The sequence below is a fragment of the Pristiophorus japonicus genome, chromosome 26, assembly GCF_044704955.1.
Source record: "Pristiophorus japonicus isolate sPriJap1 chromosome 26, sPriJap1.hap1, whole genome shotgun sequence".
NCBI lineage: Eukaryota > Metazoa > Chordata > Chondrichthyes > Pristiophoridae > Pristiophorus > Pristiophorus japonicus.
Window position 1 is genome coordinate 18,684,670 of NC_092002.1, and position 17,583 is coordinate 18,702,252.

The 17,583-nt window shown below is 45.1% G+C and overlaps 1 protein-coding gene across 1 annotated transcript in view; it reads right to left on the reverse strand.

Moving 5' to 3' along the window:
* Positions 1 to 307: 307 nt before the first annotated feature.
* LOC139239227 (cation channel sperm-associated auxiliary subunit gamma-like) overlaps positions 308 to 17,583 on the reverse strand; it is a 210,025-nt gene continuing 192,749 nt past the window's right edge. Inside the window, exons 7-8 of the mRNA XM_070867911.1 lie at positions 6,382 to 6,519; positions 308 to 866 (exon numbers count right to left, since the gene is read on the reverse strand). Of these exons, the coding sequence (XP_070724012.1) occupies positions 790 to 866; positions 6,382 to 6,519 (215 nt within the window). The 3' untranslated portion in view covers positions 308 to 789. The remainder of the gene's footprint in view (positions 867 to 6,381; positions 6,520 to 17,583) is intronic.

Consider the following 17,583-nt stretch of genomic DNA (forward strand, 5'->3'; position numbering starts at 1 on the left):
GCAAATGTCAGGATTTAGTGGGGCTATAGTGACTGGTCTCAGACCAAAACAGCAAAAAGGGATCCCGAGGGTCTGTGCATCCTTCAGGTTAGTGTCCACCATCAAAGTACAAGAAATAACAGAACCGACTGAAGATAGAGTAAAAAATACCATTATGAATAAAAAAGGTTTATATTCAAAAATAAATTGATTACTCTCAGAATCCTACTTTTTATTATAGTACACACTCCTTGGCCTGCAGGGTCCAACATCGAAGCGAAAGTCACTTCTCCATCTAAACAAGGTATAGTTTAAACGGATTAGCAAGTCACAGTCAGGATTATAAAACAAATGAAGAATCTCTATATTTAAGCTATCACAAATAAATGCTAAAGAGGAGAATAAGGTGGAGAATTGCCGCACGGGTTCTCCCGATCATCCCTTGCGATAAATTCACCCTATGCTCACTGATATCTCTTGGTAGTTTTTCATTGTATGATTGAAAACTCCTTGTTTTGGAAGACTTTGACCAGATATTTTAGGGATGATTATTTAGACCAAGAATTAAATTTGTTACTCAATATCTGCCTCAGATGAGAACGACACTGTGCCAGGAGTACACATTCATAAAATTCGCCTTTACAACCAAAGCCACTCTTCAGTGACACAATGAATATGGACAGAGACACAATTAATGTGGATTGTGACTATCAGCAAAGCTCTCCATTCTGAGCGGATGGCGGGCCGGTTTTGAGCGCGGATCTTTTCTTCCAGCCGTCTGAGAGGAAGTGAAGTGCCCTCGATCATTTCTTACTCGGGTGCTAAATTTCCAGAAGAGTCAATAAAATACATTGAATGAAAGGACGAGGAAATCATCTGAGGTTCAGCTGTAAATGTGAAAAATTAAAAACAAAAACCATTGCTAATCACCAGCATTTGGACCAATTAACACATCCCAGATGCCCTGTTGGATGTCCTGCTGAGAGCAACTTGCCATGCAAAACCCCATGGAATGTCTATGGACAAGTGGAAGTCTAATGAACAGCCAGCGCCATTCATTCACTGCTCACATCTGGCCCCGTTTGAACTGTGATAACCTAAAATATCCGCTGGTTGTTTAATTGGTGGATTTGGAAAGCAGTGAGCATTTGGAAAGCAGTGACAGGATCGGTCCAAGTCAGCATGGATTTATGAAAGGGAAATCATGTTCGACAAATCTTCTGGAATTTTTGGAGGATGTAACTAGTAGAGTGGACAAGGGAGAACCAGTGGATGTGGTGTATTTGGACTTTCAAAAGGCTTTTGACAAGGTCCCACACAAGAGATTGGTGTGCAAAATCAAAACACATGGTATTGGGGGTAATGTAGTGACGTGGATAGAGAACTGGTTGGCAGACAGGAAGCAGAGAGTTGGGATAAACGGGTCCTTTTCAGAATGGCAGGCAGTGACTAGTGGATTGCCACAGGGCTCAGTGCTGGGACCCCAGCTCTTTACAATATACATTAATGATTTAGAGGAAGGAATTGAGTGTAACATCTCCAAGTTTGCAGATGACACTAAACTGGGTGGCAGTTTGAGGTGTGAGGAGGATGCTAAGAGGCTGCAGGGTGACTTGGACAGGTTAGGTGAGTGGGCAAATGCATGGCAGATGCAGTATAATGTGGATAAATGTGAGGTTATCAACTTTGGGGGCAAAAACACAAAGGCAGAATATTATCTGAATGGTGACAGATTAGGAAAAGGGGAGGTGCAACGAGACCTGGGTGTCATGGTTCATCAGTCATTGAAAGTTGGCATGCAGGTACAGCAGGCGGTGAAGAAGGTAAATGGTATGTTGGCCTTCATAGCTAGGGGATTTGAGAATAGGAGCAGCGAGGTCTTACTACATTGTACAGGGCCTTGGTGAGACCTCACCTGGAATATTGTGTTCAGTTTTGGTCTCCTAATCTGAGGAAGGACGTTCTTGCTATTGAGGGAGTGCAGCGAAGTTTCATCAGACTGATTCCGGGATGGCTGGACTGATATATGAGGAGAGACTGGATCAACTGGGCCTTTATACACTGGAGTTTAGAAGGATGAGAGGGGATCTCATGGAAACATATAAGATTCTGATGGGACTGGACAGATTGGATGCGGGAAGAATGTTCCCAATGTTGGGGAAGTCCAGAACCAGGAGACACAGTCTAAGGATAAGGGGTAAGCCATTTAGGACTGAGATGAGGAGAAACTTCTTCACTCAGAGTTTTTAACCTGTGGAATTCCCTACCGCAGAGAGTCGTTGATGCCAGTTCATTGGATATATTCAAGAGGGAGTTAGATATGGCCCTTATGGCTCAAGGGATCAAGGGGTATGGAGAGAAAGCAGGAAAAGAGTCCTGAGGTGAATGATCAGCCATGATCTTATTGAATGGCGGTGCAGGCTCGAAGGGCCGAATGGCCTACTCCTGCACCTATTTTCTATGTCTATGTCTATGTCTATGATGTCACTGATAGGTGAACGAAATACAAACACAAACAGAAAGCATTAGAGGGTGAGTTTTCTGACTAGCTGGATCAATCAGCCATCATGATACATTATTGCGAGGACCTGGAATATTAGGTCCATCATTGAAACACCTGTGAACTCATCCTTTTTTGGCATGGAAGCAAGTCATCCTCGTTTCAAGGGACTGCCTATGATGATGATGATCTAAAAGCATAAGACGGTGAGGGCAGAGGGGCAGGGCTGGAGCAAGGCACGGCACTGTGTCAGGCTACCCTGCGTTTCATAACACTACTGGCCGAGACCTCCTGTGCCACTGCCCTCCACATTGCCCTGAAGAGCTGGGGAAATGGCCTCCTGCCACTGGCAGGAACAGCACTTCCCTCCTTTGCTCCATTGCCGCCACCAATGCCTCCAATGCAGCGTCAGTGAGCCGCCAAGCTCTCTCCTTTGGATTTGGATTTGCAGTAGCCATAGTCTGAGGTGTTTCGCTCTCAGGTCGACTTCAGTTCCGGGGCTGCTGAAAATGAGCATCTGCACATTGATAGAAACTCGCCATTAAGAGCCTGTGTAGGATGAAGGATGATTGCTGAATGCAAGTCATCTGAAATTCGGTAGCGCCCCACTGAGGTCATTAGCGCTTGATTTACCGCCTCCTATTCCTACCTGGGGCGCTAAAGCCCAATTTCAAAGAGCTTCAGAATCCTTTGTGCATAGCGCTAAATTATCAAAATTTTTTAAGTTAGTGCTTCGTTTCCCCCTTGCTCTCCATGAGGACAGTGCTGTGGTCATTCCTCCCAATACTGTTATGGACAGATGCATCTGTGACAGGTAGATTGGCGAGAACGAGTCAAATACACAAATCTTGAAGGTGGTACGGCAGGTTAACAAAGCAGTTAATAAACCATATGGGATCCTGGGCTTTATTACTAGAGATATAGAGTACAAAAGCCAGGAAGTTATACTAAAGCTATATAAAACACTAGTTTGGCCCAGCTAGAGTATTGAGTCCAATTCTGGGTACCACACTTTAGGAAGGACATGAAGGGACTGAAATTGCCCCCCCACCAAACGGGACGCACTGACCGTTTTTTTTTAGTGCATCCACCGCCCCAATCGATGGTGTTTCACGCAGTTTTGCCCTCGACAGAAGTGGATAAACGGGGCAGATGCCGGCGGTCTCAGGTCAGCGAGGCGCTTATGAAATCAGCGCAACGCAGACATGCCGCGCCACGCTGATGCGTCACAACGTCCCTCCCCTTTAGTTAAACTCTGCAGCCAATTCAGTGGCACTCACTGGGCCGCCAGGGAGGCCAGCAGCCCGGCACCCAAGAGAGGGTGCGGGGCTGCCTGTTGGTGGCCCAACCGAACCAGTGGGCACCTAGCAGTCGGCCGACAATGTAAAGAAGACGCCGATCGCGGCAGTGAGCCCTCCACTTTAAAGAAGGACGTGCCACATAGGCACACACAGGGGAAAGCTGTCAGTAGCATCGACCAGCAAGCAATTTCCCGCGGGAGTCCAAAAGCGGGACACTGCCGGTCGGTGGATGGTCAGCGCATGCCCAAAGGGACGGCAACACGGACGACGCAGAAACCCGTTCCCGCCGCTCCTGGCCTGGGGGCAATTTCGGATGGATCTATCTTAGCCTTGAATATATTCAATGACTCAGTCTCTACAGCTCTCTGGGGTGGAGAATTCCAAAGATTCACAACTCACTGAGAAGAAATTTCTCCTCATCTCCGCTTTAAATGGGCGACCCCTCCAGGAATCTGTCAGCTCGGTCAGTGGTGGTACTACTTTCAGGCCTCGGCCAGTTCGGTCCGTGGTGATACTCTTGATGGACATTGAAGTCCCCACGTAGAGTACATGTGTGCCCTAGCTACACTCTGGGCTTCCTGCAAGTGGTATTCAATATGGAGGAGTACGGAGGCAGGGGGGTAGGCAGTAATCAGTAGTAAGTTCCCTTAACCATGTTTGAACTGAAGCTATGAGACTTCATGAGGTCTGGAGTAAATGGAGGACTGCCAAAGCCACTTCACCTGACAGTATACCACTGCACCCTCATCTCTGGTGGGTCAGACCTGGCAGTGCGACAGGACATCCTTAGAGATGGAGGATTCTTGGACGTTGGCTGATAGATATGATTCTGTAAGTATTACTTGACTAGTCTGAGGGATAGCTCTTCCAACTTCACCACCAGCCCCCAGATATTAGTGAGGAGAACAACGAGGCTGGGTGTACCTGCAATAATGTACGAATCCAATGCTTAGGTTGAAGCCGTGTGGTCCGTCCAGTTTAATTCTTCTTCTCCTTTTCTGTAACAGTTTGATAGCCTATTTTAGAAGGCAATTAAAAGTCAACCACGTCGATGTGGAATTGGAGTCATATATAGGCCAGACCAGGTAATGACGGCAAGTTAACCAGTTGTGTTTTTACCACAATCTGACAGCTTCATGGCCACTAAATATTTAGATTTAATTCATTTAGATTTTTTTAAAAAACCTATGGTTTTAACTGCCATGGTGAGATGTGAACACACCAGCCGCCACGTTCAATGGATTATCCTCCCCATTTCTGCCACCTCCAGCATGATTCTTTCAGCATTCCGAAGGGACCGCTTCCTCCGCGACACTCCTCAATCACCCCCAGCACCCCCGCCATTTACCACAGCACCTTCCGTGCAAGCGCAGGAGATGCAACACCTGCCCTTTTACCTCCTTTGTCCAGGGCACTCCTTCCAGGTTATACAGCGAGATACTTGTACTTCTTTCAATTTAGTATACTGTATTCGCTGCTCACTATGTAGTCTCCTCTACATTGGGGAGACCAAATGTAGATTGGGTGACCGCTTTGTAGAACACCTCCGTTTAGTCCATAAGCGTGACCCCGAGCTTCTGGTCGCCTGTCACTTTAATTCCCCACTCTGATCTCTCCGTCCTCGGCCTCTTACACTGTTCCAATGAAGCTCAATGCAAGCTCGAGGAACAGCACCTCATCTTTCATTTAGGCACTTTACAGCCTTCTGGACTCAACATCTGCCCCTATTCTTTTTGTTGTTTTCTTTTTCACATGGCAGCTGTTGATAATTCAGCCTATTCCATTTACATCCTATCTGGACTCATCTTTTGTTTTTTAACTTGTCCCATTATCCTCTCCCTTTGCTTTGCACTATCATCCCTTTTGTCTATTAATCTCTTCTGCCTTCCACCCTATCACAGAAAAATGAGTCCTTAGGTGGCTGAACAGTCCAATACGAGAGCCACAGTCCCTGTCATGGGTGGGACAGTCGTTGAGGGAAAGGGTGGGTGGGACAGATTTGCCGCATGCTCTTTCCGCTGCCTGCGTTTGATTTCTGCATGCTCTCGGCGATGAGACTCGAGGTGCTCAGCACCCTCCCGGATGCACTTCCTCCATTTAGGGCGGTCTTTGGCCAGGGACTCCCAAGTGTCGGTGGGGATGTTGCACTTTATCAGGGAGGCTTTGAGGGTGTCCTTGTAACGTTTCCTTTGCCCACCTTTGGCTCGCTTGCCGTGAAGGAGTTCCGAGAAGAGCGCTTGCTTTGGGAGTCCATAACCACTATTCTGCAGTACCCATCTCGTTTCAGCCTCGTAACTAGTGGAGAGGTATTCACAGGTCTGGAGGTGAGCCTGTCATTGTCACTATCTTCACCTTCAGACTTTTGGATGTTCCCTTATCAAATGCTTTTTGAAAATCCATAGAAACCACATTCGCTGCATTTCCTTTATCCATCCAGAAACACTTGCAATTGTCTCTGGTTTACCCAATTATTTTGTTCTTCAATAACACATCCCAAGTTATCTATTTTTGTGGTCTTTCAAAGCAAAATGTCCAAAGTTGTAGAAGACAGGATTTGAATATTGTACATCATCAGTTCTATTATGCACATAGTTTTCAAACCTTTGATAATGCCAAGGAAGGTCAGTGCTTTTTGCTTGCCTCCTCCAATAACAAACAGCTTTTCTTCATTACCCGCAGTAAGGTACACTGGAACCAGTTTTGCGACGCAAACATTGTGTAACACACGTTGCCAGCTGCCTGCAAAACATAAAAGGAGATACATTAGACAATGAGGTTAAAAGATATTTTCTTTGCTAACTTAAGAATTCATGATATGGTTTCTCATTCAAACACCAAAGTTAGGGCTCTCCCAGTGACTTAGTGGGTAAATGCACCCATACTGTGGTACTGACACACACCGAGCAGGAAGGTCCAAAGTGTTGTACTGGCAAATTACTTGCCAACATACACTAAACAGTATCATATGTAGAGAATGGTCTTTTTGGGGGCATATGGCAGCTTCCAATGCCCACATATTATACCTGAGCATAAGTCATTACCTTCAAGAAAGGATGGCAAAACAGGAAAAAAAATCAGGAGGTAACCCACAAAATTCAATTAAAATATATAGAGTTTCTTTTCACATTTTCTTCACTCCCCACTGTGACAAATGTTTTCCTGGTCCCGGTCAAAATCCCAACAAAGTCAGGGACAACAATTACAACTGGATTATAAAAAATGATATTGCTGCATCCCTCAAGTTTATAATAAAGTTTGTCATTATTTGGAGATATAGTGACCTTTTTAGCGACAACATTGATGTCAACATTTGTTCGCAGATCACAAGTATATGCACTGGTACCATGTGCGTGGAAAATATTTACTGACTATAATATTAAAAAAGTTCAATTATTAATTAATAAAGAAAAAGCAAAATGCATGCAGTTGGTCGGCTGAACTCAGATTCAATTGGTGTCATCATCATCGGCAGTCCCTCGAAATCGAAAAAGACTTGCTTCCACTCCAAAAGTGAGTTCTCAGGTGACTGAACAGTCCAATATGGGAATTACAGTCCCTGTCACAGGTGGGACAGACAGTCGTTGCAGGAAAGGGTGGGTGGAGAGTCTGGTTTGCCACACTCTCCTTCCGCTGCCTGCGCTTGTTTTCTGCATGCTCTCGGCGACGAGACTCGAGGTGCTAAGCGCCCTCCCGATGCTCTTCCTCCACTTAGGGCGCTCTTTGGCCAGGGACTCCCAGGTGTCAGTGGGAATGTTGCACTTTATCAGGGAGGCTTCGAGTGTGTCCTTGAAATGTTTCCTCTGCCCATCTTGCTGACAAGCATTCCATTATTGTATGTAGATCAGTCAATTTTTGATTAATTTTTTTTTAAAGTAAAATTACCAACCAATACCATATTAATACTTTCATTATTCAAAATGAAGATAGGCGTGACACACTACTAGAGTGTGACAGCACAAGGAACACCATCCTTTAAAACATTTTTGCGGACTGACATCGTGACATCAGGAAGTTATACACGTTAAAAACAGATAGTAAGAGTTTCTACAGGTACATAAAAAGAAAAAGAGTGGCTAATGTAAATAAATGTTGGTCCCCTAGTGGATGAGACTGGGGAATTAATAATGGGGATCAGGGAAATGGCAGAGACATTGAACAAATATTTGTATCGGTCTTCACAGTAGAAGACACTAAAAGCATCCCAATAGTGGATAATCAAGAGGCTATAGGGAGGGAAGAACTTAATACAAACACTATCACTAAAGAAGTAGTACTTGGTAAAATAATGGGACTAAAGGCGGACAAGTCCCCTGGACCTGATGGCTTGCATCCTAGGGTCGTAAAAGAAGTGGCTGCAGAGATTGGGGAAGTCCAGAACCAGGGGTCACAGTCTAAGGATAAGGGGTAAGCCATTTAGGATCGAGATGAGGAGAAACTTCTTCACCCAGAGAGTGCTGAAACTGTGGAATTCTCTACCACAGAAAGTTGTTGAGGCCAATTCACTAAATATATTCAAAAAGGAGTTAGATGTAGTCCTTACTACTAGGGGGGTCAAGGAGAAAGCAGGAATGGGGTACTGAAGTTGCATGTTCAGCCATGAACTCATTGAATGGCAATGCAGGCTCGAAGGGCCGAATGGCCTACTCCTGCACCTATTTTCTATGTTTCTATGTCTATAGTGGATGCATTGGTTGTAATCTACCAAAATTATTTGGATTCTGGGGAGGTCCCAGCAGATTGGAAAACCGCAAATGTAACGCCCCTATTTAAAAAAGTAGGCATACAGAAAGCAGGAAATTATAGACCGGTTAGCCTAACTAAGATTCGGCGAAAACATCCACTGCAAAAACTTAAGACTGTGTGTTGTACTGTGTTTGTATTACACCACCAGGATGTGTTTGTACTGGGTGCCGCTGTGTTTTCATTGAATAAAAGCATTGTGACAGTCGAGACTGAAAAGATCTGTCTATGACTGTATATTACTGCTCACGACTATAATTCCGGAGTCTTGAACTATTGTAAGAGGGGTGATTCGAAGCCACCAGGTACAAAACCACTTACAAACCTCTGTCGGTGGGAAAATGCCAGAGTCCATTATTAAGGAAGCAGTAGCCGGACCTTTGGAAAAGCATAATTCAATCAAGGAAGCAGTAGCCGGACCTTTGGAAAAGCATAATTCAATCAAGCAGGCTCAGCATGGTTTTGTGAAAGGGAAATCAAGTTTGACAAATTTGCTGGTGTTCTTTGAGGATGTAACGAGCAGGGTGGATAACGGGAAACCAGTGAATGTGGTGTATTTGGATTTCCAGAAGGCATTCGATAAGGTGTCACATAAAAGGTTACTGCACAAGATAAAAGTTCATGGGGTTGGGGGTAATATATTAGCATGGATTGAGGATTGGTTAACTAACAGAAAACAGAGAATCGGGATAAACAGGTCATTTTCCGGTTGGCAAACAGTAACTAGTGGGGTGCTGCAGGGATCGGTGCTGGGGCCTCAACTATTTACAATCTATATTAATGACTTGGATGAAGGGACCGAGTGTAATGTAGCCAAGTTTTCTGATGATACAAAGATGGGTGGGAAAGCAAATTGTGAGAAGGATACAAAAAATCTGCAAAAGAATATAGACAGGCTAAGTGAGTGGGCAAAAATTTGGCAGATGGAGTATAATGTAGGAAAATGTGAGGTTACCAACTTTGGCAGAAAAAATAGAAAAGCCAATTATAATTTAAATGGAGAAAAATTGCAAAGTGTTTCAGTACAGAGGGACATAGGGGTCCTTGTGTATGAAACACAAAAAGTTTGTATGCAGGTACAGCAAGTAATCAGGAAGGCAAATGGAATGTTGGTCTTTATTGCAAGGGGGATAGAGTATAACAGCAGAGAAGTCCTTCTACAACTGTACAGGGTATTGGTGAGGCCACACCTGGAGTACTACGTGCAGTTTTGGTCTCCGTATTTAAAGGTATACTTGTATTGGAAGCTGTTCAGAGAAGGTTCACTAGGTTGATTCCGGAGATGAGGGGGTTGACTTATGAAGATAGGTTGAGTAGGTTGGGTGTATACTCATTGGAGTTCAAAAGAATGAGAGGTAATCTTATCCAACTATATAAGATAATGAGAGGGCTGGACAAGTTAGATGCAGAGAGTATATTTCCACTCATAGGGGAAACTAAAACTAGGGAGCACAGTCTCAGGATAAGGAGCCACCCATTTAAAACTGAGATGATGAGGAATTTCTTCTCTCAGAGGTTGTAAATCTGTGGAATTCTCTGCCCCAGAGAGCTGTGGAGGCTGGGTTATTGAATATATTTAAGGTGGAGATAGACAGATTTCTGAGCCATAAGGGAATAAAGGGTTATGGGGAGTGGGCAGGGAAGTGGAACTGAGTCTATGATCAGATCAGCCATGATCTTATTAAATGGCAGAGCAGGCTCAAGGTGTCAAATGGCCTGCTCCTGCTCCTATTTCTTCTGTTCTTGTGTGATCCTTCCTGTTCTTGTACTGTATATAAAGTGTATAATGGCCACAAGACTTCATACCATTTTGACCTGAACTAGCCCACAAAGAAATAGGTCAAGGCCCAATGCACCCAACTTTGCAAACCCTTAAAGGGAGGGCAGAATGGGAGGGATACATGCAGTACATTGCTGATTTAAAAGATCTATGGTAATCTATATGTTTCATTGTTGACAGCCTCCAGGCATCATAAGCAAAATAAAGTAGTTAAGTTAAGAGGAGGAGGAGAGGGTCCTTGCAGGACAATCAGGGACTTCAGGCATTAGGACAATCTGGCCAAAGTTCGAATCATCCTAAGCTACTAAATCTAGTAAATAATCTTTTTTGAAGTGAGAGGACTGCTCCACTTGCAGCTTTATAGATGCTCTGAATTATATTTGCTTCAAGGATGCCCATTTGTTAGATTTGGAACAAATGGAATAATCCTTGACGCAGTCCAAAAGTTTTCTTTGGGCAAGAATATAGCTATGGGGAATAAAATCTACTAATCAGTTGACCAATCTTTCTTTGGAGCTTCCGGTCACCTGTCACTTCAATTTACTGTTTCACTCCCACTCTCGCCTCTCTGTCCTTGGCTTCATACACTGTTCCAATGAAGCTCAAGGAACAGCACCTCATCTTTCGTTTAGGCAGTTTACACCCTTCTGAACTCAACATCGAATACAATAATTTCTGATAACCTCTGCCTATATTTGGCTCCCTTCCCCACAGCCGCCCCCCCCCCCCCCCCCCCACCGATCTTATGTTTTTTTAATCTCTTTGTTTTTAATGGCAGCTGGTCATTATTCCACCATTCACACCCTATCTAGACTATCCTCTTTCCAACTTCTTGCATTAACATTTCAATTCGGCCCATCATCTCTTTTGTCTCTCTATTCACTTCTGCCTTCCACCCTATCACAGATCTTCCCTTTTGTTCTTTCTTCCCCTCCCCCTTTCAGTACTCTTTTCGAACATTCGGCAGTCCTGACGAAAGATCATCGACCTGAAACGTTAACTCTGTTTTTCTCTCCACAGATGCTGCCCTGCCTGCTGAGATTTCCAGCATTTTCTGTTTTTAATTTGTTTCTTTACCTGTCTCATCCTACCCCCTTTTGCCTTGCATCATCATCACTTTTGTCATTCACTCTATCCTGCTTTCCAGCCTATCCTAGACCTTCCCTTTTGTTCTTTCTTCACATCCCCACTTCCCCAGCCTCTTTACTTGCTTAAAACCAGTTTGATCTGTAACATTTTCCAGTTCTGATGAAAGGTCATCGACCTGAAATGCTAACTCTGTTTCTCTTTCCACAGATGCTGCTTGACCTGCTAAGTATTTCCAACATTTTCTGTTTTTATTTCAGATTTCCAGCATCTGCTGTATTTTGCTTTTGTAATCTTTGTTTGGAAATAGCTTTGCTGAGGAATTTGAAACAACAGGCCACAAAGATGCTAATATTGTCAACAAGATTTGGTACAATCCACATAATCATGCTATGTTTCTATGTATATACAGGGTGAAGGTACATTCAGGTCGATTGTTACAGTACATCATTGGCATGCTTACATAACAGGCCTGCTGATCATTTTAAAAAGGAACAGCATCAAAATGTCAAAAAATTAGTATGGTGCACAGGCCAAAGGGACGTTGCTTTTAGATGCTGTTAGTAAGTGAAATTAATGTAAAAAGGTGTGGCTATATTTGTAATAAGACCCTTATTTTCCAGAAAGAGGTCATATTGGTTCACTGGTTACAGCTGAAACTATTTGGATTCAGTTGTATCAAGCTATTGGTCCCAACATTATCATTGGCACTTGTTGAGTGGGTGACGGGAACAGAGAGTGTGATGACGGAAACGAGCGGCGCTTCCGCAACCTTGTGAAACTCGGAAGGCCAGGCCTCATTTCCATAATGTTTCTGGGTTTACGAGCAAATTGACAGCTTCAAGAGAGGTTGCATTCAGTCAGGGCTCACATCAGAGGGATTGTACAGAATTGGTGGTAAATGACTAGACGGCTGCACAGAGAGAAAAGGTAACCCCCAGATTCTCTGATGCGTCTGTAGGACACTACATCATGTCTTCATGGGAGGGAAAAATTAATTCATAGAGTAATGGAATCATAGAATGGTTACAGCACAGAAGGAGGCCATTCAGCCCATGCCGGCTCTCTGCAACAGCACTTCAGCTTGTCCGACTCCCCCGCCCGTTTCCTGTAGTCCTGCAATTTTTTTTCCTTCCAGTTCTTATCCAATTTTGAAAGCCACAATTGAGTCTGTCTCCACCACCCTTTCAGGCAGTGCATGCCAGATCCGAACCATCGTTTTTCCTCCGGTCGCCTTTGGTTCTTTTGCCAATCAGCTAAAATCTCAACTATTCTGCCAATGGGAACAGTTCCTCTCCACCTTCTCTGCTCCAAGGAGAACAACCCCAGCTTCTCTAGTCTATCCACGTAACTGAAGTCCCTCATTTTTATTTTTATTATTTATTCCAGGATGAGGGCGTCGTTGGCAAAGCTAGCCTTTATTGCCCATCCCTAATTGCCCTCATCCCTGGAACCATTCTCGTAAATCATTTCTGCACTCTTCACATCCTTCCAAAACTGCGGTGCCCAGAATTGGACACAATGGCCCTGAAATTCCGGTCGGAGGCTTTCCGCGGACAATTGCCTCCGACCAGAGAATTTTTACGAATTTACCTGGTGGTCTTGGAGGCACCCTGGATTCTGTGGAGGAGGCCTTCTCTTCCCGTGCTGCGAAGCACGCTCCTGTCCGGAGGGTTCCCACACAGAAGATGCAGTCACGTGTGACTGCTCAGCCAATCAGGTACGTATTCCACAGCTTTTCCATTAATAGCAATGAGAACTCCATATCTAAGAGTTCTCATTGCTATTAATGGGGAAAAAAACAAATCCACACTCATAAAAAATAAAAAACAGGCCTCACATAATTAAAATTAATTGAAATTAAAGTTAGAAAAAAATAATATTTTTCGGATTTTTTTTAAAGTTTTGCTATTCGGGTTAGAAATAAATTTACCTGAATGGGCAGTTTTTAACAATAAAATGTGTTTATTTAATTTAATTTAATTATGTTTATGTATGTTTTTAAACACGTACGCCTGTAAAAACAGGCTATGAGCCTGCTTTTTCAGGCGCAAGAATTTTGGAGGACATTGCTGGGCAAGATATGCGTAAATCCCGCAATTTTGCCCAAGCAAATGTCCTCGCTTGACAGATCGAAAAAGCCGGTTTTCAGCGCATCCTCATTGTGCGCTGAAAACCGACTTTTCCGATGTCTTCCCAGGTCCATAGAAATTTCGTGCGGATCCGGGGAGGCCGGGATTTCCAGGCCAATATTCCAGTTGAGGCTGAGTCAGTGTTTTATAAAGGTTCATAACTTCCTTGTTTTTGTACATTACGTCTCTATTTATGAAGCCCAGGATCCCGTATGCTTTTTTAATGGCTTTCTCAACCTGCCCTGCCACCTTCAATGATTTGTGCACATATACTCCCAGGTCTCTGTCCATGCACCCGCTTTAGGATTGTACCCTTTAATTTATATTGCCTCTCCTCGTTCTTTCTACCAAAATACATCACTTCACACTTTTCCGCGTTAAATTTCATCTGCCACGTGTTCGCCCATTTCACCAACGTGACTATGTCCTCTTGAAGTCTATCACTATCCTCTGTTTTGTGACATCTACAAATTTTGAAACTATGCCCTGTACATTCAAATCCAATTCATTATTATATATACAAAAGCAAAATACTGCGGATGCTGGAAATCTGAAATAAAAACAGAAAATGCAGGAAATACTCACGAGGTCAGGCAGCATCTATGGAGAGAGGATGTTTCAGGTCGATGATCCTTCATCAGAAATATATTAATTTAATTAATATATATTAAGTAGTGGTTCTAGTACCGAACTAATTCATTCAAAAATGCCCTGTATATGTGCTTCAACGAAGAATGAGTAGCTCTAAAAAAAAACCTTTAAAGCTGTAACAGAGACACAATAGTGCGTAGGAGGGGTTAGAATTAAAAATTCTACTTTCTGGCTTCAACTCACCATCTTCCTGTCCACTTAAATGTATACTGCCCCAAATCAGACCATTGCCGAGTCGCTCACATAAGGCGGCCGAGTTAACATCATTGGTGCCACGATGTAGAATTAACTGTAACGTTGGGAAGTCTCACGCTGTTGGCTGCCTGGCAGCAGATCCAAAGCGGAAGGTGCTAACTGGCCACGATTCGCATTAAACATCTTCTCCTTTTAGAATTCCTTGGGGGCCAGAAGAAGCAGAAGTACTCCTGCTAGGTCCCTTAATGGGCCTCCCCAGCCCAGCATCCCTCCCTATCTCGCTGAAACCCCCGATCCCATGCAAAGCAATCCTTCCACTGACTGCCAGGGACCATCCCCATGGGTGCATGCTGCTGATAAATTGTAAAGTCCTGTCCCCTCAGTACAGATTCACACGAGGCATGTAGTGAAGTCAAGGTCACTCTGGACCTGCACCTTTATTTCACAGCTCTGGAATGCTGCACTTGCCTGAGACCTGTCCTTATATACCTGTCTCTTGCAAGTGCACCCCTGGTGGTAAGGTATGCTGGTGGTTACAGGTCATATCTTATTACAGTCATGTATAGCATGTTAGGATACAGTTATATGCAATAATGTAAGATACATGACATCACCTTCCCCCAAGGTCTTATTGTCTGTAGGTTCAGTCTCTCAGGTGGTCTACGCTCGCACGTGGAGTGTCTGAGTTGTGGTTCAGTTGTTTGCCTTGGTGTCTGTTTTTCTTTGGGTATGGTTGCTGGTATCTAGCCTGGGCTGTCTGTTCCGATTGGTCTTTCCTCAGGTTGTTCCCTCTGTCTGTCCACCAGGTGTGGTGCGAGTTCCACATTGTAGTCTGCCTCTGGTTCCGCAGTGTTGTTGGTAAATCTGCTTTTGACTTGGTCTACATGCCTCCGGCAGGTTTTGCCATTGTCCATTTGTATTATCAGTAGCCTGTTTCCTTCCTTGCCCGTTACTGTCACTGCAAGCCATTTGGGACCCCTGCCATAGTTTAGTACAAACACTTTGTCCCCTATCTCATTCCATCTCCCCCTCGAATTTCTGTCATGGTGCTCAGTCAGCTTATGGCGCTTTGCCTCAACGATTTCGTGCATGTCTGGGAGGATTAATGAGAACCTTGTTTTTAAAGTCCTTTTCATCAACAGTTGCGTGGGGGGGGGTCCCAGTCAGTGAGTGCGGACGAGATCTGTAAGCCAGCAGCAGTCGTGACAGGCGACCCTGCAGCGTGGGACCTTGGATTTTAGGCATGCCTTGTTTAATGATTTGCACTGCTCTCTCCGCCTGGCCATTGGAGGCTGGCTTGAACGGTGCCATCTTGACGTGATTTATGCCGTGGTCAATTATAAAGTCTTTGATTTCTGCACTGGTGAAGCACGGACCATTGTCACTGACCAATATGTCAGGGATTCCATGCGTTGCAAACATGATTGCGAGGCTCTCCACAGTGGTGGAGGTTGTGCTCAAGTTTAAAATGGTGCATTCGATCCACTTTGAAAATGCATCTACATGAGGAACATTTTGCCCATGAATGGGCCCGCATAGTCTATGTGACCACGGTTTGGTAGGCCAGGGCCAGGGGCTCAGTGGAGCCTTCCTGGGGGCATTGCTGAGTTGGGCACAAATGGTGCACCTTCGGACGCAGAGCTCCAAGTCTGCGTCAATACCAGGCCACCAGACATGGGATCTGGCTTTGGCCTTCATGAGAACGATCCCCGGGTGCTCACGGTGGAGCTCCCGGACAAATGCCTCTCTACCTCGCAGAGGCATGACTACTCGGCTGCCCCACATCAGGCAGTCTGCTTGTAGTGATAGCTCATGCATGCGCCTGTGAAAGGGTTTTAATTCCTCGGGGCAGGCATCACGAGCCTCTGCCCAGTCACCGGTTAGGACACATCTTTTTACTAAGGATAACGTGGGGTTGCTTGCCGTCCAGGCTCTGATTTGGCGAGCCGTCATGGGCGAACCTGTGGACTCAAAGGCATTGATTGCCATGATTATCTCACAGTCCTGTTCATCAGACCCTTCCGTGGTTGCCAGGGGTAGCCTGCTGAGCGCGTCGGCACAGATGTCTATGCCTGGTCTGTGCCTTATGCCGTAGGACACCAGCATGAGTGCCCACCATTGAATTCACGCCGAGGCGTTGGCGTTTATTGCCTTGCTCTCGGATAGGAAGGACGTGAGGGGCTTGTGGTCGGTTTCTAATGCGAACTTGGCCCCAAAAAGGTATTGGTGCATCTTTTTGACACCGTACACGCACGCGAGCGCCTCCTTCTCTACCATTCCGTACCCGCGTTCCGCCCGCGAAAGTAACTTGGAGGCATAAGCTATGGGTTGTAATGTGCCCGCACTATTGACATGTTGCAAAACGCACCCGACCCCATACGCTGATGCATCGCACGTGAGAACTAGCTTTTTATCTGGGTCAAAGAAAGTCAAAACACTGTTGGAACACAGAAGGTTGCGTGCCTTATTGAAGGCGCGTTCCTGGGCGTCCCCCGAAAACCAATCGCACCCCTTCCTGAGTAGCACGTGGAGAGGCTCCAGCAGCGTGCTTAAGTTCTGCATAAAATTCCCAAAGTAATTGAGTAGCCCGAGAAAGGCGTGCAGTTCTGAGACATTCCGGGGCCTGGGTGCCAGGCGAATTGCTTGTTTTGGACTCTGTGGGGCAGATTCCATCAGCGGCAATCCTTCTGCCCAAAAATTCAACCTCGGGTGCGAGAAACAGGCACTTGGATTTCTTGACTCGTAGGCCAACCGATCCAACCGCTTTAGTACTTCCTCCAAATTACGGAGATGGGAATCGGTATCCCTGCCCGTGATAAGTATGTCGTCTTGAAATATAACCGTCCCCGGGATGGACTTGAGCAGACTCTCCATGTTGCGCTGGAATATGGCAGCTACCGACCTGATGCCGAATGGGCATCGATTGTACATGAAAAGGCCTCTGTGTGTTGATGGTGGTGAGTAGCTTGGATTCCTTGGTCAATTCTTGCGTCATATACGCAGATGTGAGGTCTAATTTTGAGAAAAGTTTACCTCCAGCCAATGTGGCAAATAAGTCCTCCGCTCTGGGCAGCGGGTACTGGTCCTGTAGGGAGATTCTGTTTATGGTAGATTTGTAGTCCCTACAGATTCGTACGGATCCATCAGGCTTCATGACTGGGACGATGGGACTTGCCCAGTCGCTAAATTCCACAGGTGATATAATGCCTTCCTGCAGAA